The sequence below is a fragment of the Mesoplodon bidens genome (assembly GCF_964165515.1).
Source record: "Mesoplodon bidens genome assembly, chromosome: 6".
Taxonomy (NCBI): Eukaryota; Metazoa; Chordata; class Mammalia; order Artiodactyla; family Ziphiidae; genus Mesoplodon; species Mesoplodon bidens.
This window is the reverse complement of record NC_138162.1, coordinates 27,889,018-27,913,344: the sequence shown is the minus strand read 5'-3', so window position 1 is coordinate 27,913,344 and position 24,327 is coordinate 27,889,018. Positions and strand designations below refer to the sequence as shown.

Sequence of the window (24,327 nt, the reverse complement as noted above, 5' to 3'; positions counted from 1 at the left end):
GCAAAAAAAAAAAAAAAAAAAAAAAACCTCAGGGAGCCCAGCTTGGTTTGGGGGAACTGGGAAGGATCTTTGAATGCCTCCTATATGCAGGTACTTTATAAATTCACTTAATGCTCTTGTGAAATTCAGATCCCACTTTACAGAGGAGGAAACTCAGGCTCAGAGAAATGAAATAAACTCGACCAAGGTAATGTGTGTAGTAAGTGCTGGAGCTAAGCTAACGTGCTTCCCAGTTTTCCTTGGTGGACTCCAGAGCCCAGTCATCCACTCACTGCGTTACTGATCCTAATCCTCTGTGTCTCCGTTTCCTCACCTGTAAAATGAAGAGTCTGGATTGAGAACTACAAGGTCTCCAGATGTCCCTTATAGCTTTAACATTCTGTGAGTACAGAGAGTGTGTGAGCATGATGAGAAGGATTGGCTGTTTATGAGCCAATCAGAGTTATTGGTTAAACACCTCTCTACCAGGCCAAGGTGGGAAGGGGAGGATAAAAGTTAAAACAAAAAACAAAACAAACAAAAAAAACCCTTGGGTGAGAAGTCTATAAAAACTGTGTGTTCCTGAAGATTCATCCTATTTGGCAGCTGCTGCCTCATCCACAGCTTCTGATAGATCTAAGAGGACTCTCCTCTCTCAAACTGTAAGTAAAATAACTTCCTTTGTCTCTCAGGACTGCACCAGGGAGTCAGGGGTTAAGGATAGCGCTAAGCCTGGCGAGGGGAAAGTTTGTTTGCTTTTGTTTTCAGGAAAAATGTGATGGTGGCTGAAAACGTGGTGATCTGCTGAAATGATTGTTTTTCTCCTTAGCTCCCCTGGCTCTTTGAGTGGTTTCCAATGCTCAGGATTGATGCCAGTTACCAGTGTTACCTGTAGGAGGGCTCTTCTGAGGCTTTGAATACTCCTGTTTGGTTGGGTTCTACTCAGTGTTTGAGATTCCTGTTCATTTCTACTCCCTCCATCACAACTGCTTATTCCGATGACTTATTTACATATCTATCGCCTTATGCCATTTTCTTCATTCTCTTCCCACACCTACTCGTACTAGCACTGAAGTTTCTTTGTCACAGAAATGAACACTTGGCCTGTTTTGCCCTTCGTCTTCACCCACTGCTCAAAACGAGAAAATGGAACAGGCATCACAGAGTATAATCGTCCTTTGATTATGAATTGTCAAACCTTTCCCTTGTTTGGTACTTTCTATAACATTTCCTACTCTGAAGATCCTACAGCTTCAGATATTTGGAATCAAAAGCTGCTGATATATTTTGGTACATTTGTTTTACTATCTGAAGAATAGGTGAGGATATGTTGCCTTTTAAAGTAAACTTTTCTTTACATAGTTACTTAGGGTTCCGTTAGCTAATATGGATCCAGCAGGGACTCTAGCGCTGCTGCCACCATCACTTTAGCCAAGGCTCATCTGCAGACAACCCAGGCCCAGACTAGACCTGAGGTGCTGGGGCAGGGAATGGAGTATAGTCGCTGTAAACCTAGGAGTTCCTTTGGCTTAGGTGCCAGTTTAGAGGAAAGAGCAACACTCAGGTTTCTTTCTGAGCTGCTTCATGTGTGTTCAAAGGCTCCAAGGATCAGGCTGTTCTAGAGCATCTCACTGTACTTACCACTGTGGCATCAGGTACGTAACGAAGCTGTGGGCATCTTCCTGCATCTGTCTATAAAAAAGTGCTGCATGCAGTGCCTGACAATCATGGGCTTTCAGTGAATAAGCCCTTCACATCTTCTTTTTTTTTTTTTTTTTTTTTTTTTTTTCGGTAGGCGGGCCTCTCACTGTTGTGGCCTCTCCCCTTGCAGAGCACAGGCTCCGGATGCGCAGGCTCAGCAGCCATGGCTCACGGGCCTAGCCGCTCTGCGGCATGTGGGATCTTCCCAGACCGGGGCACGAACCCGTGTCCCCTGCATCGGCAGGCGGACTCCCAACCACTGCGCCACCAGGGAAGCCCTTCACGTCTTCTTGAAAATCTATCTGCCTTGTACATGGAGAAGCAAATGGATTTTCTACTCCCTTATATTTCTCCAGGAGTTAAATATTGGTATTTTACAAATTATTATATTTTCACAGAACCTCTTCAAAGAAGGCAGAAAGAATTATACTATAGGATTTTATCTGTTATTCTGCTAAAGAAGGATTGGGAAAAGAATTCCAAGTCATAAGCCAGTAGTAGCATGTGATTTACAGTCCTGAAACATCACAACTTAGATGGGGCATCAGACATATTCTTCCTGGGCCTCAATTTCTTTATCTCTAAAGTTAGCAGGGTTGATACAGATATCTCTGAGATCACTTGTAGCTCTGTTTTTCTGTGGTTGCCCTCTATTCATATATGTTTGTACTCGCAACCTTCTCCCAGATTTGCATATATATCAATATTACCTCTTAATATATTATGTATAGTAAATAATGTAATATATAAACTTACTCACTGAGAAATCAAACATTACAAAAAATCCATAAAGTGAACTGTGAGTCACCCCACCCTGTTTCATTCCCCAGGAGTAACCTCAGTGTGGTTATTATCTGCTTATATAGACCCGTGAACAGTATGTGTGTATTCCATTTTTTTAATTAAAAAAGGGTGATATTATGTATTGCATACTTTTCTGAAACTTGCTTTATTTTTTTACTTAATCATATAATGTGAACAACTTCCTGTCACACTTTTTAAAAAGTTGGCTTGAGACCTCAGTAAACAGAGGCTTAGGGGCACAGAAATCATTCTCTATCATTGCCCACTTCCAGCTGGCCTCCTCTCTTCCAGTGGTGAACAGTGGCCTGTGACCCTGTTTTATGATTAACAGGAAAACAGCATTTGTGCTGATGTGGTACAGAACTTTAACCCCCCTGTAGAAGTTTAACTTCTCATAAACAGTATTTGTTCAGTTTGACCTTTTCTCTGTTTTTCTTTTCTGGTTGAGTCAGCACACTCAGACTGAAGAAAATAGCTTGGTAGTAAACAGAAATATGGAAGTCCCTTAGGCAATTACTTTTTTAAATTAAAAAAGAGAGATACTGATACCTGACATCTTCATAATGCATTATAAAGCATCTTCATGTTTATCATGCGATTTAACACATATATTCTGAGCAACTACAATGAGCAGGGTGCTCACAGGTTACATGTGATCCATTTGGCAGTGAGACAACCAGAGCAGATATTATAGCCATTTACTCCATAGTAAGCTAAGACTCAGAGAAGTTACCACTTTGCCCATGATCCCAGTGAAGAGGAGGCAGAGCTGGCCCTTGAGCCCAGGTCTGTCTGATCTACTTCTATGTGAACGTGTCAGATATTTATGAACTGGTAATGTGATGTGGGGATAATGATCCACAGCCCAAGGATTTTGGGTACTCTGGGGGTGTCATCAAGGACATTAGAGTCATCCAAAGGCCAATTCCTTTCACCAGTCTCACTCTTCACTTGAAAGAGGGAGTACTAGTACTGCCCTTTATCCCAACTTTGTGCCTTATTAGCTATTTGTCCTTGGACAAATAATTAAACTGTCTTATATTCTTTCCTTATCTATTATATGGCACAGGGTGGGGGAAGGGGGAAGTCTGACTACCTTTTGAGATTATTGTGAGGAATAAATTTTATAGTGCATGTAAAGCGATTAGCAGAGTGCTTGGCAATAAATGATCATTTGCTATTATTGGGCTATGTTTTCCTTTTGTTTCATTAAGGAAACATCATTATTTTTTTGGTAGTTGTCAATTCCTTTGTGCAAATATCTAAACTGAGAGAAAATTTGTACTTTGGCCTGAAGGTTACCAACCTCAGGTTGGCTTTTATCTGCCATGAAGATCTGGTAGTCAGGTCCAAAGCTAACAGTCCCTGACTACAATTTAGGAATTAATATATAAACAGAAGAAATACTGTCTTCAGTTGGCTGGGATGTGAAGGGCCTTGGAAAATCATCTTCTTTAGAAATCATTGCCCACTAACCTGTCCTGGTACCCCAATGACAGCATCGTGGTTCCATTCCTGGGGGTTAAGTATTGAAGTTTGAGTAGCCACAGTAAGAGCGCCATTAGTCATACTGTCTCAGGAATTAGTTCAGTAACCATTGACTTCTCATATCAAGGGACAGAATTCTGAGAGCCTGCCTTGAAGGGATACAGAAAATGTGAAGAAATCAATTTGCCATGAGAAGGAGAACTGGGTGGGGGACTCTGCCTCATCCTAGCTGGGACCTTGGACAAGTCAGTTAACTTCTTGGAGTCTTAGCTTGTTCATTAATTAATGAAGATAATACCTGTCCTGGTTACCTCATTGTCGAATGGATCGAAAGAAAACTGAGGTGTCCCTTGGCTTCCAGAAAGTAGAAAGCAGACACAGGGCATCTACCCTGTGTATGAGTGTATGAGGGGAGAGGAGACTGGGGAAAGGAGGAGGCCACAGGGTTGGATAGGAAATTGCTCAAGGTAATCTTTACTACCATTTTTTTTTTCTTTGATAATCCAACCTATGCAAAACCATTCTTTCTACATCCAAGATAAGAGTCCTGTGAGCTTGCATTTTCAAGACTAGCCCAAAGTGGCAGCCGAACAGGAGCAATGATCCCCTTCAGATGACCACTGCTAAGAGCTTGCTTGGGTAGGGGATCTTTGAGCCAGTCTCTCCTTGCTAAAGCAGTGAAGCTGCGAATTACTGGAGCAGGAATCAACATATGACGTTGGCATCCTTAGAGCTAATGGGAATCTCCAGCCCAAAGATGCTTAGGGAAAATCCTCTGCATCTGCCCCAAACGGTCTCATAGGTGGTTGAATATAAGAAAAAGACACATCCCACCCTCTATGTCTCAAAGTTGAAGGGAGGTTAAATTCAAGGGCAAATAGTGGTTTCTCCTCTCAAGCTTGCTGCCTAGAGAATACTCTGGGGGGACTACAGGCTAACAGAGCAAAGTGAGGAATGGCCGCAGAGGCTGAAAGCCTCACTGTCCTGGCCTCAAGCCATCCAACCCCTGATGGTACCAGGAATCCATAGAATAAAGAGATAGTCAATTACTGCCATGCCCTCTATTTGTCAGATTTAAGTGGATACTCATTAGCTGGTTTGGTCTCAGGATCAGTGATCCCAAAAGTTTTCTGAAAGGCATTCTTTTCAGGATCACCATGAAATTTGTCATCCCACCTTCATCCATTATGGCTAATTGGAACTACTTAGGCTTAAGGGGGAAAAACCCAAAACAGAATAGACCTCATTTGTTTAGCCAGTTGTGGAAATGGGCCAGAAATGTCAGAGGGGCCTATGGAGCTTTTCTGCACACTTACTGTCTTGGTCATGAGTCCATTTGAGCGACCCACCGTTCTGTTCACAACTAACTCTCCTGCACTCTTTTCCAGACCTGTCACCATGGCCTACCAATTTCCAGCCCTCACTTCAGAACAGAAGAAGGAGCTCTCAGAAATTGCCCAGCGCATTGTTGCCAGTGGGAAGGGGATCCTGGCTGCAGATGAGTCTGTAGGTGAGTGCAAGAAACATCACACAACAACCATACTCTTGATTCTACACTTAGCAAAGGCAACTCGATAATCATATTCTCTTTCCTCTCAGAGGAAGTAAAGGTTTATATACACAGGAGTGGGAGCAGAAGACTCAGTAAGCATAGACCTTTTGCGTCTTGTCATTCCAGAAGGCAGATTTCTGAAGACCAAGCAAACAGTCTCAAGCCCTCCATTTTAAGACCCCCTTGCCAGGGATCATTTGAGTCCAAGCTGTAGCAAGGCCAGGAGCTTAGTAAGCAGGATGAGACCTCTGCCGCTAATGAGAAGTCAGTGTAAAGTCAGCCAGGGAAGGGCAGTGAGAGCAGGGAAACGTCCACATCAGGAACAGGGCAGCGCTTGTGACTGAGAGCAGCTCAGGATGGCACACGGGAGAGCTGTGGTGGCCTGCATGGCCCACCATAAAATTATAGAAGCCAGAGAGGCCAAGAGCCTGCCCTACCCCTCCTTCCACTGTCTGTGTATCCAGTCAGATCCGGGCTGGACCAGAGAGGCCTGAGGGCCGTGCAGCCCCACTTGGACCCTATGGTAGCTTCCACCCTGACCCTGACACGACCAGCCCACGCACTTCCTCATCAGCATCCTGACAGCAACAACAGTCTTTCCCTGGGGAGACAAAAAACGAGGCAGGAGCTTTGATGATCTGAATAAAAAAGAGAGTGTTGCTGTCCATCCTGGTGAGGGTCGCTAGCTGGCATGGAGGAGGGCGGCAGGGAAGCCCTGGCTTGCTCCTATGCTGCCTTTACTCGCCCACACAGGCACCATGGGGAGCCGCCTGCAGAGGATCAAGGTGGAGAACACTGAAGAGAACCGCCGGCAGTTCCGCGAAATGCTCTTCACCGTGGACGATTCCATCAGCCAGAGCATCGGGGGCGTGATCCTTTTCCATGAGACCCTCTACCAGAAGGACAGCCAGGGAAAGCTGTTCAGAGACATCCTCAAGGAAAAAGGGATCGTGGTGGGAATCAAGGTGAATACATCTCGCTCCCACCTTACCACAGGCCCACTCCCAACACAGTGGCTGGGTCAGGGCCACTCTCATCATCTAATTGCTCTTCTCCTTTCCATCATCACCTTCCCACTGAGAACCAGATGCTCTTCTAGACCTTTCCAGTACCCTCTTCCTTCAACCATTTTTCTACAAGGTACTTAATCTCTTTGTGTCTCAATTTTTTTCATTTCTAAAATGGGAATAATAGTACCTTCCTCATCAGGTTCTTATAAGGATGAAATAAGTTTGTAAAACAGTTCCTGTCACACCCTTATTATTTAGTTCATGATAGCTGTTACTGTTAAAACACTTACTGTTCTATTGTAACTGGGTCTTCCAAAACGACGTGAACTCGAGTGATCGTTAATATTTGTCAAGTGCTTACAACTCCAAGCACTCATTTACTCCTCCTCACAACCTCTGGAAGTAAACTCAGTTATTATCCCTATTTGAGAGATGAGGTTAGAAAACAGAATTACAAGTAGTATAATTTGCCCACAGCAAGGCAAAATTTTTGGAGCCAGTTCAGGCCCAGACTGTCTACCTCTTGGGCTCATGACCTTAGCCTCTGTTATGCTGAGGGTAGAGGCTGCATCCTTATTCTTCTTATCTCCTGTAATAGCATAGGGCTTGGCATGTACAGTGCTCAATAAATGTCTCTTGAATAAATGAATGAATAATTTAAAGGAAGTGGCTCTTATATGGCACCTCTGCATCTCAGGTACTATGAGATTACTTCTTACTTTCCAGGCTCCAGCCCTGTGCTTTCTACACTTTCCCTCCTCTTAGGGTTGACAGTCTTACATTGGTTCTTTCCAGGTAACTTCCCTTCTGCTGTGGACTGAGTTGTGTCCCCTCAATGCCTAATATACAATACCTTCCTAATTCAACTCCTTGGTTTGTGAAAGATGAGAACTAATATGTAGTACCAGGGGCTCTGCTTGTGTTTTACTGGGATACCTGACACCTGCTAATTACTTGTTAATTATTTATATTCACAGTTAGACCAAGGAGGTGCTCCCCTTGCAGGAACAAACAAGGAAACTACCATTCAAGGTAAGGACATTGCCCACTGATATGAATCATGCCAGTATATGCCAGAAATGAAGGAAGCAAAGAAGTGATTGAGGGAAAACAAAATATGAATTATCACACTGGTTTTAGAGCCACACACCTGTGCTTCAGACCCAGCTCCTCTATTTAGTAACTGTGTGCCCTCAGGCTAGTCACTTAAATGTTCTGAGTTTCAGTTAAAATGGGATAACAATATCTACTTTGCAGAATAGTTGTGGGGATTAAATTAGCCAATGCACATAGAGTGCTTATCACAGTGTCTTGCACAGAGAAGATATTTTATACTTGGGAATATTATTTTAGAAAAATCTAGCAGCAGTAGAGAGGAAAGAGTCCAAGCTGTGGGACCAGATATGCTTGGGTTTGAATGCTGCTTCCCTCACTTACTGCTTAGATAATTTTGCAAGGTACATCACTGCCCAAGTAGACAAGTATAAACCATAGCATTGGATTAGCTAAGCAGAATTTGAATCCCAGCTCTGTCAAACTTGGTGAAGTTACTTTACTTCTCAGAGCCTCAGTTTCCAAATCTGTAAAATGAATATACAACTATGAAGGTTGTGTAATATGACTATTAGGTCATAAACAGTATAACAACTATTAGGTTTGTTATGATTATTAAATGAGATAAGGTGTGCAAAATGCCTAGAATCATGTGTTGGAGCAAAGTAAGTGCTAAATAAATATTAGTTCCCTTTATTCTTCTTATCCAATATGTATTATATATCAAAACCATATTTATTAACCCAGGTCTTTTGGCTCAGTACTGGGATGTTTATTTCTTTGCTGGATGTAATGTTTCTTTGCCTGGATGTCTTGGGTCCTCAAGCTGTATGACTGAAAGCTAAGCCAAGGGTGAACTTCACTTTATCAGCAGCCCCAGGGGTCAGGGGTGCAAAGAAGCCTTTCTCTCTCGTGACTTGCAGGGCTTGATGGCCTTTCTGAACGCTGTGCTCAGTATAAGAAAGATGGTGCTAACTTTGGGAAGTGGCGTGCTGTGCTGAAGATTGGCAACCAGTGTCCGTCCCACCTTGCTATCCAGGAAAATGCCAACACCCTGGCCCGCTATGCCAGCATCTGTCAGCAGGTGCTTTTCCTTCCCCTTGGGCTAAAATACAGGAAGTGAAAGCTTTCTTCAAAGCCTGTCTTTCTAATTTTACTGTAACCACACACGATCCCCCTCCTTTTCTCTCACCAGTATATCCTGATGGCATTTTTCACTGCTTGTACTAGGTGTAGTAGGGTAAGATTTGGTTCCACAAGTCAACTATGAGTCCAAAAGGCAAATGCCATCAAGTGTAGCCCTCTACCAAAGCACTGTAAGCTGAGTCTTAAAAGCATAGGCTCTTGAGGGCAGGGCATCTGCTTGTCTATGCTCCACCGTGTCCAAGGACATGGTCCTCTTAAGTCCCCAGCTCAAGGGTGACAGCTTTGATCTGGTCCCAATTCAGATAATTTCTTGGAGGATGGTAGCTTGATGCTAAAGTTTCCAACATATGTTGAAGTGTCTCTGGGATCCAGGTTAAGTCTGGTTTGCTTGTGCAGGTGCTATGCTGAGGTTACCTGAGTTCTGGGTACCTGGAGCTTCCCAGTCAGAATTGTAAACTCTGCTTGAATTCCTTAGTTAACTCATACCAGAGGCATCTTTATTGGTGATTTAAGCTTGACGGCCCCAAAAGGGTGGCAGCTAGGTTCTGATTTAGCTAGATTAGTCTCTAGAATAAGATATAGAAATTAAGAAAATAAATTGAATTTATTTTACCCCATTTCCAGGAAAACTTTTTCCCCTCACTGTTCTTTTTTGGCTAAGCCACAAATGCTTACTAGACATCCCATTAAATTTCATTGCCTTTAAGTCACCTATATGGTATATCTCCATAAGAGCTTCAACCTTGTACCAATTACAACTGTTAAATATCTTCTTAAAGAAAGGATCCTAGTGAACAGAGCTTCATTCTGTCCACTCCTTTTTCCTTTTTAGAATGGGCTAGTACCCATTGTTGAACCAGAGGTAATTGCTGATGGAGACCATGACATGGAACACTGCCAGTATGTTACTGAGAAGGTAAGTCTTAAATATAAAGGTCCCAATGCCAGTTGAAAAATCTGTTTTAAACAACAGTTTTTACTTAACATATATCAGCTATTATATATGAGGTATTCTACAGTTAGAATCACTGTGTAGCATTCAGAAGGTAAAGAGGTATTATCAAACCTTGTACTTTTTTGGGCACATGGTACACTCCTCATGAAAAAGCACAGGATCTGCATTACCAAGATTAGGGTTTGAGCATCCATGTTCCCAGCTGTGGGACCTGGTGCAAGTCATATTATCTTTTTGGACCTCACTTCCATTTATGTTTAAACTAAGAAACTTTAAAATAAGCTGAGGCTCCCATGAGACAATATAATTAGAAGGTAATTTTTTCACATGTGACTTTCTAAATTAGCCACAATGTATCTGTAAGAAAGTAAGAGAGTCCTCAGTTTCTCTACTTGCAAAATGAGGTGGACTGAAATGAGATCTGAAAGCACTTGTGTCTCTAAAATGTTTATTTTTATGATCACTCAGCTTCTATGGGGATGGAGAATGGAGGCCAGTTTACATGTCCCCAACTAACTAAGTTAAGTCAGGTTTGACTGACCAAAGGGAGTAATGGGAGGGAAGGAGTGAAGGGCCTCTAGGAAGCAGAGCCATGCTGGTAGTCCATGCGGTGAGCAGTTAGGGGAGGGGCAGCAGGGACAGGCCAACTTGGCTGTGCTCAGTGGCTATGGTTTGCAGGCATTACCCTGACTTAGCCTAGGGGCTAGTTGGGAAGCTTTGGCCAAGTAACATACGGGAATTCCTTCACCCTGCGTCCCTGCAGTGTAGAAGTGTCAAGGTCAGGTAACTGCGGCTGGCTCTAGGTTTCACCTATTTGGGCCTCTTGTCCTTCAGGTCCTGGCTGCTGTCTACAAGGCCCTGAATGACCATCATGTTTACTTGGAGGGCACCCTGTTGAAGCCCAACATGGTGACTGCTGGACATGCCTCCACCAAGAAGTATACTCCAGAGCAGGTGGCAATGGCCACTGTCACAGCTCTCTACCGTACTGTTCCTGCAGCTGTTCCTGGTAAGGTTTTCTTTCTTCTCTAACTTGAGGTATTAGTCCTTATTCTTTGAAGGAGTGCCATAAGCATTTGCATTTGTCCAGCAGTAGTCTGCTTCTAGCCATGAAACAGACCTCTGATATCTCACATGCAGCCAGCACTTCCCTCTCGAACTCCGTGATACCACCTATGCTGAGTCTGTCCAAATGCACACAATCCATTGATTTCCTCAACATTTCACTGCCCTCTTATTTACTAAAGCCCTTCCCTCCTTAGTCCAACTAGCTTCAGCAAAGGCAAACTAATTTCTCCAACCTAGTCCCATGCAAATCAATTGGAGGAAAGATTGAGACATTACATTTCTTTCAGGCTCCTTGCTTGCTTTTTCAAGCAGGGTACATACTGGGACTGGCTTCTCTCCTTCCAGGCATCTGCTTTTTGTCTGGTGGCATGAGTGAAGAGGATGCTACTCTCAACCTCAATGCTATCAACCTTTGCCCTCTACAAAAGCCCTGGAAACTAAGTTTCTCTTATGGACGGGCCCTGCAGGCCAGTGCACTGGCTGCCTGGGGTGGCAAGGCTGCAAACAAGAAGGCAACCCAGGAGGCTTTTATGAAGCGGGCCCTGGTAAGATGCTACTACCTCTTACCTACTTGATCAAGTGGAGACTTGGGGCCTGCTTGCATTGCTTTCTTCAGGCCACGAAGGTATCTCCAGAGAGTTGTCTACCACGCATTTTCAAATGTGGCATTAGAGCTGAGTAGGACGGTTAAGGCTGCAGAGAGTTTTGAATTATCTGCACTGGTAGTATGGTTGATGATGGTAGATTGAAGGATGGTTTCCACAGAGGCACTTTAGAGGGAAGATGAGAGGGCCAAGGAATGAACCTGGGGCACGTTTCATTTTGGGAAGATGAAGAGGAGAAGCCACCAAGACAAGCAGCAATAATATATTAAGATGAACCAAGGATTCTGGGAACAAACAGAATGAAGTTTCAAGGGGTCAATAACAATACGCTACAAAGAGGTTAAAAAATAAGGCAGAGAAAAGACTGATACTGTCATTGAGGGGCATATCAGTGACCCTCAACAAAACAGGTTCAATAAAGGAAAGGTGCCCATTCATGACGCTTGTCAGGAAAAGACACAGAAAGGTTACCAGGAACAATGAGGACAAAAAAGGGGCTTATTTAGCTACTAACATTGCTTTCTGAATACCTACTAGGAGCCAAGCACGGGGGTGAACAAAGCAGACACAGCCACTGCCTTCAGGGAGCTTAGAGTTGAGCCAGATAGGAGACATTGTCATGTTTAACTGTAAAGCAGAAGGAGCCAGAGGGGAGATTAAAGATTAGAAGAGGACAAGGACTTAGAGGAAACAGTACTGCATGAGACTAAATATTAAATATGGGTGGCGGAGTAGGTCTTAGAAAGAAGGGAGAGAGAGGAAAGAAGAAACAGAATGGGTTTGGAATCAGGTCTGTAGAGGTGGAGAGATGCAATGGTTGATCACTGATTACAGGTGAGGGCATCTGTTGAGAATGATAAGGGTATGGAGATTTCAGTCTTTACAGTGGGGAACTTGGAATAGCTGTTGAAGTAGTTGCTAGGAAATTGACCAGAGGTTATGGCCAAGCATCAAGCAAGATGCAGCTGAAATGATAGTTTGTGGTACATTAACTTAGATCCTGAATGTCCCTAATAGCTCTCTTATGCCTGTAGCAAGATTCAGATCAACCTAAATGGGAAAGAGCAGGGTTGAAGAATCCAAGTTTAACAGGGAGATGAAACAGTACCAAAATTTGAGTGACAGCCTTATTCAGCTTGCTGATGACAGAGGAGACTGGGCAAGGAATCAGGTGTAGCCAGAAGTTTGATGATGAGGCACTAAAGGAAAGGAAGGGTACAGAGAAGCTAAAAAAATCATCTCAGGGGCATAAGAGAGGTGTGAGATTTTACAGTAGTGCTTTATCTTATGATGATGGATATGGCTGTGCTGGTGTGTGGCTGATGAGGGGGAAGCTAATATAGCTAATAGGATGGAGGGATTATGAAAGTAAGGCTCAAAAGGGTCATCCACACAGAAGAAGGGATGCTGAGTTTATCATCTAGAGCTGCAGTTCTCAAACTTGAGCATGCATCCGAATCACCTGAAGGGTATGTTAAAACGCAGGTGGCTGGACCCAGCGACAGAGTTTCTGATTCAGAAGCTCTGGGGTCAAGCTAGAGAATTTCCATTTCTAACAAGTGCTTAAGTCTATGAAACCTAACTTTGAAAATCACTGTAGATGTAGAAATAAGTCCTGGAGAGATCGGACAATAGCAACAGTGACTTGAAGACAGGGTACTGCTAAGTGGCATTTGAGTATTATTACAGGTTTCATAATTCTTAACTCACCTTCAGTTGGAATTTACACAGGGTATCAAATGATATTATGATAACTACATAAAAATTATATATTCTTATGGACAAATATAGGTAGAAAATGGAAAATGTATTAAAAATTTTTTTTTCTTATAGTAAAGCTTTAGCTGCATCTGCTTGATGCTTGACCTTATGTCTGGTCAGTTTTCTAGCAGAATATTTCAACTATTCCAAGGTTCCCAAATTGGGACTGAAATTTCTATTTCCTTATCACTATATGAGTGAGAAGTTTCTTAACTTGAATTTCTAGTACTGTTGTTGCAATATTGTTAGTACTAAAAAGAAACCTTCTCAGTAACACAAACCTCAGGCTTGCCTGAGAAATGCTCAGAAAACTGGGATAAAAAAAGGAAGTAACATTATAGAAGGAAAGGAATGGTATCAGCAGCAATATTTAGCAAAATCACTGTACAGAGAAAATTCACATGAAGGTGAAGCTGATTTCAAATGAGAAGCAAAGAGGGTCAAGCAGAGGGTTGCTCTAACTCGGTCTCCTCTATCACACTTGTTTTTTAGGCTAACTGCCAGGCAGCCAAAGGACAGTATGTTCACACGGGCTCTTCTGGTGCTGCTTCTACCCAGTCGCTCTTCACAGCCTGCTATACCTACTAGAATCTGAGGCCGACCAGCCAGGCTCTGGCGCTTCTAGGTGTCTTGGTAGGAGGGCAGAAGGGAAACAACAACCTTTCGACTGACCCTGGAAATTAGACAAAATTAGGTTGGAACTACTGGAAACACAATGTATGTTAAGTTCTTAGACACAAGGAAAAAAATCAGTTATTGAAACCTAAGTCTGAATATCAAGGATCTGATGAAATTTCACACAGTGATTTCCTTACAACACTTCCAGCTCCGCATGGCCCACAGTATCCATCAAAGAAAAGAATAAACTTTAAAACAGTATCAACTCTCCATCCAAATAACCAAATGAGACACCTCATAAGCTGAGTGCAGAGAATTGTGTCTTATTAAACAGTCCTAGCAGTGGTAGGTTATGAAGGAGACAGCTACAACCAAAAAAGAAATAAAATGTTTTACAAACCTTCAGTTTGTATCAGGTTTTACTTTCTGCTCTTGCTTTCAAAGGGCTCAATATATTTCATTACCTTTGACTCCACAGACGCGACTGATATTAGTGGTCAGGATCCTCGACCTTGGCTACTCATTGGAATAACCAAAATTTAAAAACCCAGATACTCAGGCCACACTCCAGCCAAGTTTGAGAACTACCAAGCTAGACTTCAAGTTTGAGGGTATTTAGAAATGAAAGCTATTCATAATGTGAAGCAAGCTACAATGTCAAATGATTTCAAGCAACATATAGAGTGTAATAAAAGAATCACTGTGACTTTGATGCTTGGAGCATTCCTCTTCAAGTGGCCCAGGTTGGTGACATAGCACTGCATCTTCCTCTGCACATCCAAGCACACTACCTAGTTTCGCAGTAAGAAATATTCACATAATTATACCTTATTGACTTCCAGTTTTCAGAATTAGCCTATAGAAAAAGCATTAAAGACCACCATAGTTACAAGAGAGAATTTAAACCTTATAACTTTGGACAATATAAAAGTAATGATTTTGGTGGGAAAAAAAGTAATTAAATGACAGGAGGTGGGAAATTCAGGGGGAGGAGAAGTGAAGGAAAGCAAAGGGAACACTAATTTACTTAGTGGGGAGTCAGGATACTACTTGAAATTCATGGATTAAGAAATAGTGCTTTGAAAAAAAAAACCCAGTGCTTTAAAGTCTATTAAAGTAACAAGGGAAATGGATAAAAATCATTAAAATATTCATACCTATAATTAAAATATAGGAGAAGGTAGTAAATTCTTTGTCTTGAGTACAAAGATAAATGGTATTATTTAGAGTAAATAAATTAGGAGGTAGAGGCATAAGCATATGATTTAGAATAATAAAGCAGAATTCGTTCAAAAGGACTTCTGAAGAAAAAGACCTGGAAATGGGGCACAGGGAAGATTTTTACATACATGCTTTTACAATTTTTTTTTTTTTTTTTTTTTTTGCGGTACACGGGCCTCTCACTGTTGTGGCCTCTCCCTTTGTGGAGCACAGGCTCCGGACGCGCAGGCTCAGCAGCCATGGCTCACGGGCCCAGCCGCTCCACAGCATGTGGGATCTTCCCGGACCGGGGCATGAACCCGTGTCCCCTACATCGGCAGGCGGACTCTCAACCACTGCGCCACCAGGGAAGCCCCCTTTTACAATGTTTGAGTGTTTATTTCCATGTATCTGTATTACTTTTCTAAAAACAACTACTATATATTCATATAAGCAATTCAGACCTACCTTAGAGGTTATTTAACCCAAGGCTTTCATTTTACAGATGATAAAACCAAGCCTAGAAAAATTAAATTAATTGCTGATGGTCATATATTTAGGGGTTTAGGATAGAGTTGAGAGATTAGAATTCCGGTCTCTTTCTCCTGTAGTGGACACATGGCCAAGGGGGAAGGTAAGGGCAGGGCAACAGGCAGTGTTCAATACCTCTGTTACCAGTGCTATAGGTCTTTTACATTTCTTTTTGTATTCATCCACTCAGTCAGCAAGTAGTTGATCTGCTAAGCTGTCCTAAATGCTGTAACACCTGGTGTGACAAAGCTTTTCTGCCAGAAAATTTTTATCTAGAGCTTATTCAGCATCACTGACCCTAAGTTGTAAAGAAACCTCTCAGATTCTCATTTATGGGTTGGGTATGAATTTATAATCAAGGCTGAGCTATTTATGTCTTTTGGTCAAGGCTGAATTACATTTCACTCAGCGTGCGGATTTATATAATGCATTTTCCCTGGCTATCATCTGATATATTTTCCTGACTAAAGCACTACAGTTGTCTTTGAAACCTCAACCCCAGTAATTTCCTTCACTCATGGTAATATGAAGACAAGTGTTACAGACTGCACTTCCTATTAACTGTGTGATCACTGAGTGAATATATTAGTTGCGTCCTAGCCTTTGGTACACTGTCAGATTTATTCTAGTAGTTATTGAACACCTACTAAAAATAAAACCTGGTAGTAGGCACTGAAAGTAATTAAAAGAAGTTTCAGCTTTAGGGTAGCCATGGTATTTGCATACCAGACAATTAAGTTTGAGTAGCTAAGCCAGAAACACACATGCCATTGACTGGGGGTTGGGAAGTGTAGAGGAGAGTCTGTCAGTGTGGCTGGCTGCAGAAAGGGAGGAGGTGACATTTAGGTTGGACATCACAGGGTGACAAAAGGGAAGGATCTCTTAGAAAAGGAACTGCCTTTGTGTGAGAAAACACTTCGGTAATTCACTGGGAGAAGATGATACCTTGAAGGCATAAGGAGCAAAAGCCGAGGCCAAGAAAAAATTACTAAATGCTGGGAGAAATAAAAAAGGAATTTGGTTTTGCTCTGAAAAGGAAGAGGGAGAGAAGGGAGGGAAGGGGCAGGAAAATGAGTGAGGAGAAAGGAAGAAATGAGAAAGGAGGGGAAAGAGAAGGCAGGGAGAAGCTAGGGCAATGTGGAATTGTGGGGAAGTGACTAAAAGACTTGAGAACGGGAGAAATATCAACCGTCTAAACATACTTGTCTTGAGAGGGAGAGCTGAGCTTCACATATGAGTCCACATCGTCCTTTACAAAAACAAGATGCTGAGATGACTCATAATGATTCATAATGTGAATTGATTTAGCAGAAGCAGAAGCCAACTGTGACGATGAGAATATAAGCCTCTAAAACTTGCAGAAATCTTGGAGCAGGCTTTAGGCAAATCAGGAATGGGACTTCGAGACTATCTGGTCTAGCTGTCCTGGGGTAAAAGACTCTAGCTGACATCTACATTTCACTCACAGCAGCAATGGAGGAAACTGGCATTCAGTGTGCTAGGGCAGTTGTTCAAGGTCACATAAACAGTAGGTGAGACTTAGGCTAGTGTGATTTGCAAAGTGCTCTGGGGAGGCAGTACTCTTGGAGGTGAAAAGCACACGTTTTGGAGTCAGTCTAGGTTCAAACGCTGGCTTTGCTGCTTCCTAGCCATGTGACCTTGGACACCTTATACAACCTTTCTGTGGTTCAGTTTCTTCAACTCCAAAATAATAGTATCGCAAGTTATTGAGAGATTAAATGAATCAGTACATCTCAATTACATGTTCAAAATCCCTTGTCCACAATTCTGAAATCCAAAAAGCTGTAAAAACCAAAAATTTTCTCAAAAATTTGCAGCAAATTATTTGGTGGCAAACCCTGACTCGAGGCTGTCATCTTGATTCCACTTGATGGAAAGCAGAGGTGTGTCTGATCTTAGATGCTGACTCAGATACTATAGAGGGAGTTATACAATGTATAGCATAAACATATATTTGCTCTCTAAAATATGAAAGATACAGATTTCCAAAACACATATACCCTCAAAGCTCTTGGATAAAGAGTTATGAACCACCTGCTGTATAAAAAAATTAAATTAAATTTTAAAAAATTGTGAACCTGTCCTTAGAACAATATCTGCCATGCTTCTAGAGTAACAGATGAACTATCCATGCTCAGTAGAGCCCTGAGGGCTCACGTAATGCTACCAATTCTCTAAGCCTATTTTCTAGAGAGGATGAATTGAGACAGGAGTAATGGCAAAGCTCGACAGTCAGTTACAGCTCTTATTTCATTACTTATATATGGTTTTCTAGCTGTAACATACTCTGTCCTAAGGCTCCTGAAATAGTCTAACACTCAGTACTGGGTGTCAGTATATGTAGACATATATAAAATCAGTCGGCAAGTATTCATTTTGCACTACTGTATGCTTGGTGCTGTAAAGATACTACATGGTCCTTGTATGCTTACTACTGTGATGAGCAAGGCAAGGATACAGTTAAGAAACAAAATCGTATACAACAATGTGCTAAATTACAGTGGCATAGGCAAGGTGCTGAAATCAAAGGAGGTGGGATGAATTGCAGACAGTTTATTGCTAGTTATATGATCTTGGGATCTTGAGTCTCAGTTTTCCCATCTATAAAATAGGGTTGCTGTGAGGTTAGCAATAGTTTATGCAAAGTGCCAGATATATAAGTCATGAATAAATATTTTATTTTTCTCTGTCAGTTGGCTCTTGAAGAATGGCACAGGCATTTGAGTGGAAGTGAAGATGAAAACTGTGTCCTGACTAGAGTTCAGATTGTGTATTTTGGGGAAATTAGGTTAAAATGGTGAGGCCAAGTGGAGTGGTAGAGTGGGAGGGTAGGTAGGACAGGGATTTTATGAAAAGTTTTGCCTTGAAGTAATGAGAAATAGGGACCTGTGAATAATTTTGAGCAGGGAATAACATAATAGAAGGGTATTGCTGAAAATTAGTTTTTAGAATGTAGAAGATTGGGAGGAAACTGGAAGCCAGCTAAGTGCGCGTAATAGCAATTCAACATAGGGCCTAGCCTCTTGGTGGTGGAAGCCAGTGAGTGGATGTGACATCTTTAGATTGGGGAAAACAACACCCCCAAACCCTCCTTACGTAGCATAGCTATTTAGCATCCCAATAAGTCTCTGTTACACTGGAACTTGAGAGGCAAGCACTGAGACAAATGAAAATTCGAAAATTCTTTTACATCTGATTCTCAAAAAGAGGCTTACATACATGCATAGACTCAGCCCTTTGAGTATGCTGGCACAGTGAAATATAGAGCATCTTCTAACCATAGCACTAGTTCTTCCAGCAGTTCACAACAACCAGGGTTAAGCTGTAGCCCGAGGTCTCAGGTGTCAGAGAATTCTACCCTTCTCTCTTATGATATCCAAGGTCAAGGCATCTTTATGCAGAAACTTCCAACTTTTCCTTGTCCTGCCCTGGTTTTACCCTGGGGGAATTTACAGGCCAAAGAAGTCAGAGTGCAGTTCTTGGATCCAGGGACACAATGACTGTCATGTGATATAGAGGTTTATCTTAGTCATTGGACTGACATCAGAAGTATGTTCTTGAGAACATGGCTCCTGGACTGGAAATAGCACAGGCAAAGATATGAACTATGTGTTATTTGTGCAAAATGTATCTAAACTATGTGTCTTGGAAAGCTGGGTGATTTTTTTACACCCAGTCTTTATGTTATGGAATACATATGACTTGCTATTCACTCCCCAGTGAAGAGAATAAAGGACTGCTGGATGCAACTATGCAACTAATAATACCTATACTATTAACATAGTACCTAGCAGATATTTTAAAAAATACAAGTCAATTGGACTTGTACCATTTGTGCAGTAAAGTAAATGTATCTGGCCTTTTTCTATTTGTCCGTGCGTCAAGGTTATAGAGATGGCCTTAATTAAAAAGAAACCCGCAGACTTCCCTGGTGGCACAGTGGTTAACAATCCGTCTGCCAGTGCAGGGGACACAGTTTCAATCCCTGGTCCGGGAAGATCCCACATGCCACGGAGCAACTCAGCCTGTGAGCCACAACTACTGAAGCCCATGTGCCTAGAGCCCGTGCTCCACAACAAGAGAAGCCACTGCAATGAGAAGCCCGCGCACCACAACCAAGAGTAGCCCCCGCTCGCTGCAACTAGAGAAAGCCCACGTGCAGCAACAGACCCAGCGCAGCCAAAAACAAAAACAAAAACAGAAAAGAACCAATCAACTCATCCCTACCATACCCAAGGCCACAAAACATTTTTGAAGGAGGTGGAGAAAGAAGGATAACCAATACAAGTTAGGAACAATAACTTCAAAAAATGATTGGAATATCTGAACTAGGTTTTTTTTTTTAAGTTGAAATGTACTCTGCAAGAAAATATGCTCAACTGGGTGTGCTGTTTATGCCCCTAGATTTGCTGATGACATCCTCCTTTAGGAAGATGAAAGTGAAAGGCCTCACTCATCAAAATTACAGAGAAATGGAGTATTACAGTAATTTCTTTTTTTTTTTTTTGCCACCAAAGACTCCTTTCACTTGTTCATTTTATTTATTTATTTACTTTGGCCGTGCTGCGTGGCTTGCAGGATCTTAGTTCCCCAACCAGGGATTGAACCCAGTCCCACAGCAGTAAAAGCACCGAGTCCTAACCACTGGACCACCAGGGAATTCCCTCACCTGCTCATTTTATTTATTTATTTTTCTTTTATTGGAGTATAATTGCTTTACAATGTTGTGTTAGTTTCTGCCATACAATGAAGTGAATCAGCTATATGTATACCTATATCCCCTCCCTCTTGGACCTCCCTCCCACCCCCCACTCCACATCCCACCCATCTAGGTCATCACAGAGCATCAAGCTGAGCTTCCTGTGCTTTATAGTGTGTTTCCACTAGCTATTTATTTTACGCATGGTAGTGCAGATAGGTCAGTCCTAATCTCCCATTTCATCCCACCCTCCCTTTCCCCCCGTGTCCACATGTCCGTTCTCTACGTCTACATCTCTATTCCTGCCCTGCAAATAGGTTCATCTGTACAATTTTTCTAGATTCCACATAAATGTGTTAATATATGATGTTTGTTTTTCTCTTTCTGGCTTACTTCACTCTGTATGACAGACTCTAGGCCCATCCATATCTCTACAAATGACCCAGTTTCATTCCTTCTTATGGTTGAGTAACATTACATTGTATGTATGTACATCTTCTTTAGCCATTCATCTGTTGTTGGACATTTAGGTGGTTTCCATGACCTGGCTATTATAAATAGTGCTGCAATGAACATTGGGATACATGTGTCCTTTTGAATTATGGTTTTCTCAGGGTATATGCCCAGTAGTGGGATTGCTGGGTCATATGGTAGTTCTATTTTAAGTCTTTTAAGGAACCTCCATACTGTTCTCCACAGTGGCTGTTTCAGTTTACATTCCCACCAGCAGTGCAAGAGGGTTCCCTTTTCTCCACACCCTCTCCACCTGCTCATTTTAAACTGTTACCTACTGTGATGGCTAATTTTATGTTTCAACTCCACTAGACTAAGGGATGTCGGTGAAACATTGTTTTGGGGTGTGTCTGTTGAGGGTGTTTCTGAAAGAGATTTGTATTTAAGTCCTTAGACTGAGTAAAGAAGATTGCCCTCAACCATGCTGATGTGCATTATCCAATTTGTTGAGGTCTGAATCAAAAATGAATGAGGTCAAATTTGTTCTCTGCCCAAGTGGGGCATGCATCTTCTGTCCTTGGACATCAACGCTCCTGGTTCTTAAGCTCCTTTGGACTCAGATTGAATTACATCATTGGCTTTCAGTTTTCCAGCTTATGAACAGCATACCATGGGACTTCTTGTACTGCATAATCACATGAGCCAATTCTTACTATCTATCTATCTATCTATCTATCCATCCATCCATCCTATTGGTTTATTGGTTCTGTTTCTCCGGAGAACCCCAAAACATATACTAATTAATATTTTGCTTCATCTACTTTAACCCTAATTTTCTTTCAAAATTGTTCCATGTGTTAATTCACATAAGGAATTTGAGTAATGCCATTAAAAGTTCAGCCTTTTACTTTAGTGGGGCCCTAAACAAAATCCCACAAGCCCTCCCCGAGTTTTTGTTTGGTTCTCTCTTCCACTGTCCCTAATTGCTCCTCCAGACTTTTACTATTGACAAGGCTCCCAACTCTACTCCTCATGGTGGCCACCCCTCTCCTTCCCTGACTCTCAAAACATGAATTTGACTATTTTTTGGAAATGGGTCATCTCAAGTGTATTCTATTTCTTCCCCTTCCCCCAGACACTAAATCTGTCCTCTTTCCTTTTCTCCCAAATGGGAGGAAGAAAGCCTTCCTAGTATATCCTTCCATTAGTGCTAAAATTCATTTTTGCTTATCTAATAACTCAATCAGTTTCCATCTGCTCTCCTTTATCTTCAACTTCTCCCTCAACTGGCTATCTATTCAGAATGGAAAAATACTTTTTCTCTTTAATCTTGATCTATATCCCTCCTCATATTCACAATCTACTTTTTATTCCCTTTACAGACCAGTAAAATTAAGACGAATAATCAAAAAAGGATTGCCATTTTTTTTAACTAAAGACATACATTCAACAGGCCAAAATTACTATTATTTCATGAAAGGACTTTTTTATTTTAAAAGGGGGGCATTATTTCAGAAAAAGATTAAGTTCTTGAATCAATTTAGCTTTTTTTTTTTTTTTTTTTTTTTTTTTTGTGGTGTGCAGGCCTCTCACTGTTGTGGCCTCTCCCATTGTGGAGCAGAGGCTCTGGACGCGCAGGCTCAGCCGCCATGGCTCACGGGCCCAGCCGCTCCACGGCATGTGGGATCTTCCCGGACCGGGGCACGAACCCGTGTCCCCTGCATTGGCAGGCGGATTCCCAACCACTGCGCCACCAGGGAAGCCCTCAATTTAGCTTTTTTTACAAAGCTACTCTATTGTCCTTGTTTTTACCATTTGAATGTAGAATAGTAAACTTTTCACCATGAATTGATAGTATTTGAGAATTGATGATCTACACTCTTCAGACACTATTTAAGCCCCTGAAAACTGGCCCTTCCCAATTTCAGAAGCTGTTCTTAGAGTACTCATTAATGACTTTCTAATAATCCAATCTAAAGGACACTCTTCAACCTTTCTTTGATGTCTCTGCAGCACTCTTCTAGGTCACTTTCCTAGTTATCACTATGTACTGGGTTTTTGATACTTCTGGCTGTTCCTCTCTGTCTCCTTTGAATCTTGCCCATCCACTAAACAAGAGTGGACCTCAGGATTCCATCTCTGGATTTCTTTTCTTGCTTTATTCTTTCCTTAAATCTTACTTAATTCAGTTCTGTGTTCTAAAATTCAGTTCTGTGTTCAGTTCTGTGTTCAGTTCTAAACACTGGTGGATTCCTAAATCAATTTCTAACCTAGATCGTCCCTGTGCACCATGTCCACATCTCCAATTATCTTCAGACATGTCTCTCACAGATAAGCCAAACATTACATGCTCAAAAACTTTAGTAATTAATTCCTTACTCCATACCAGGTGCACTCTCCTCCCCCACCCTTTTAGTAAGAATACCAACCACCCAAACCCACCTTGAATCTTTACTCTTTTTCACCTTCCTCATCCAATTAGCAATCAGGTCTTACTCTGTATTTCTCAAGTTCATCTCCTTTCATTCCCACTGCCTTAAAGACACCACAGTCTCTCAGTAGTACTACTCTTAAGAGACTCTTGAAGTTAACACGGAAACCACAGGCCCTTGAATGCTTACTTTGTGCAACTTCCTGAGGTTAAGATCCCCAGATCTTAAAAAGGTCAAGAGCCAATTTTTTCCCTCCTATTCACTTCCACATTGTCTCTTGAGTTAAAATGGAGGCACCACAAGATGTGTGTTGTGTGTGTAGTATTTGGAAAGGTACGTAAGGGAAGAATCTGGGGTACCAGTAATATTTAAGCTGGGTACCAGTTATATAGAGGTTTAGTTGTGGAAATTCACTGAGCTATATTCTTAAAATGCATCCTTTTCTTATACACACCACACTTACCTACAAGGAAAACATTACCACAGGATTTCAGGAGAAATCAAGTCCTATCTCTTGAGCACTACAACTCTTGTTTATGGGCACCTTACCTCCTGCCACATTCCCATCACCAAACAATCAGTTCACTCTGTAGCTAGCTACCAGATCCTCTCACAACTTCGTCTCTTCAGACAGTATTCATCTTTCCTGGTACATGTCTTTTAGTCTCATCTTAGGCATTATTTCCTCTTGAAAGACTTAACTTTCTCCTTCCCTCATCTTCTAGGCACTTCATATCCCTCTCTAAAGTCCTCCACACATTTCTATCTTTTTCTTGTAAAATAGGAGTGTATACTGCAGTGTACTTGCTTTAAAAAAAAATCACCTTTTTTGGCTATGCTTTTTACAGCCAATGAATTGTATACATAAGCAAGAACTGTTTCGCTGTTACTGGAGTTTGCAGCTGTCACTCCAGATTCACATTCAAGGATGTTAAAAATTATGTACTTTTAGGAATATCTCAAATGACCATGGCCCCAAATTACAGTGGGGTCAACAGCCAGAACTTCTGCTCAGCAAGACAGTCATACATGATACAATGCAATTTCAGCAAAAAGCAGAGAAGTGTTTTCGTGTGCATGCAGTGAAAACATACACTTTTGTGTTAGGTTTTTCAAAACACAGGATTCCATCTCTGGATTTCTAAGAACCTCATTATTAGTTGTGACTCTGGGCTGGGGAACCACTGGTGCAGAACAAGTAAAACAGGGAGATTTAGGGCAGGAGGATATAATTTTATTGAAAAATTAAGT

At 41.8% G+C, this 24,327-nt stretch overlaps 1 protein-coding gene across 1 annotated transcript; it reads left to right on the top strand.

Moving 5' to 3' along the window:
• Positions 1–536: 536 nt before the first annotated feature.
• On the top strand, positions 537–14,145 carry ALDOB (aldolase, fructose-bisphosphate B). The gene is made up of 9 exons (XM_081236602.1): positions 537–641; positions 5,361–5,482; positions 6,278–6,489; positions 7,512–7,566; positions 8,511–8,671; positions 9,566–9,649; positions 10,523–10,697; positions 11,102–11,301; positions 13,615–14,145. Exons 2-9 carry the CDS (start codon positions 5,371–5,373, stop codon positions 13,708–13,710), a joined length of 1,095 nt encoding a protein of 364 aa, XP_081092728.1. The 5' UTR covers positions 537–641; positions 5,361–5,370; the 3' UTR covers positions 13,711–14,145.
• Positions 14,146–24,327: the final 10,182 nt, after the last annotated feature.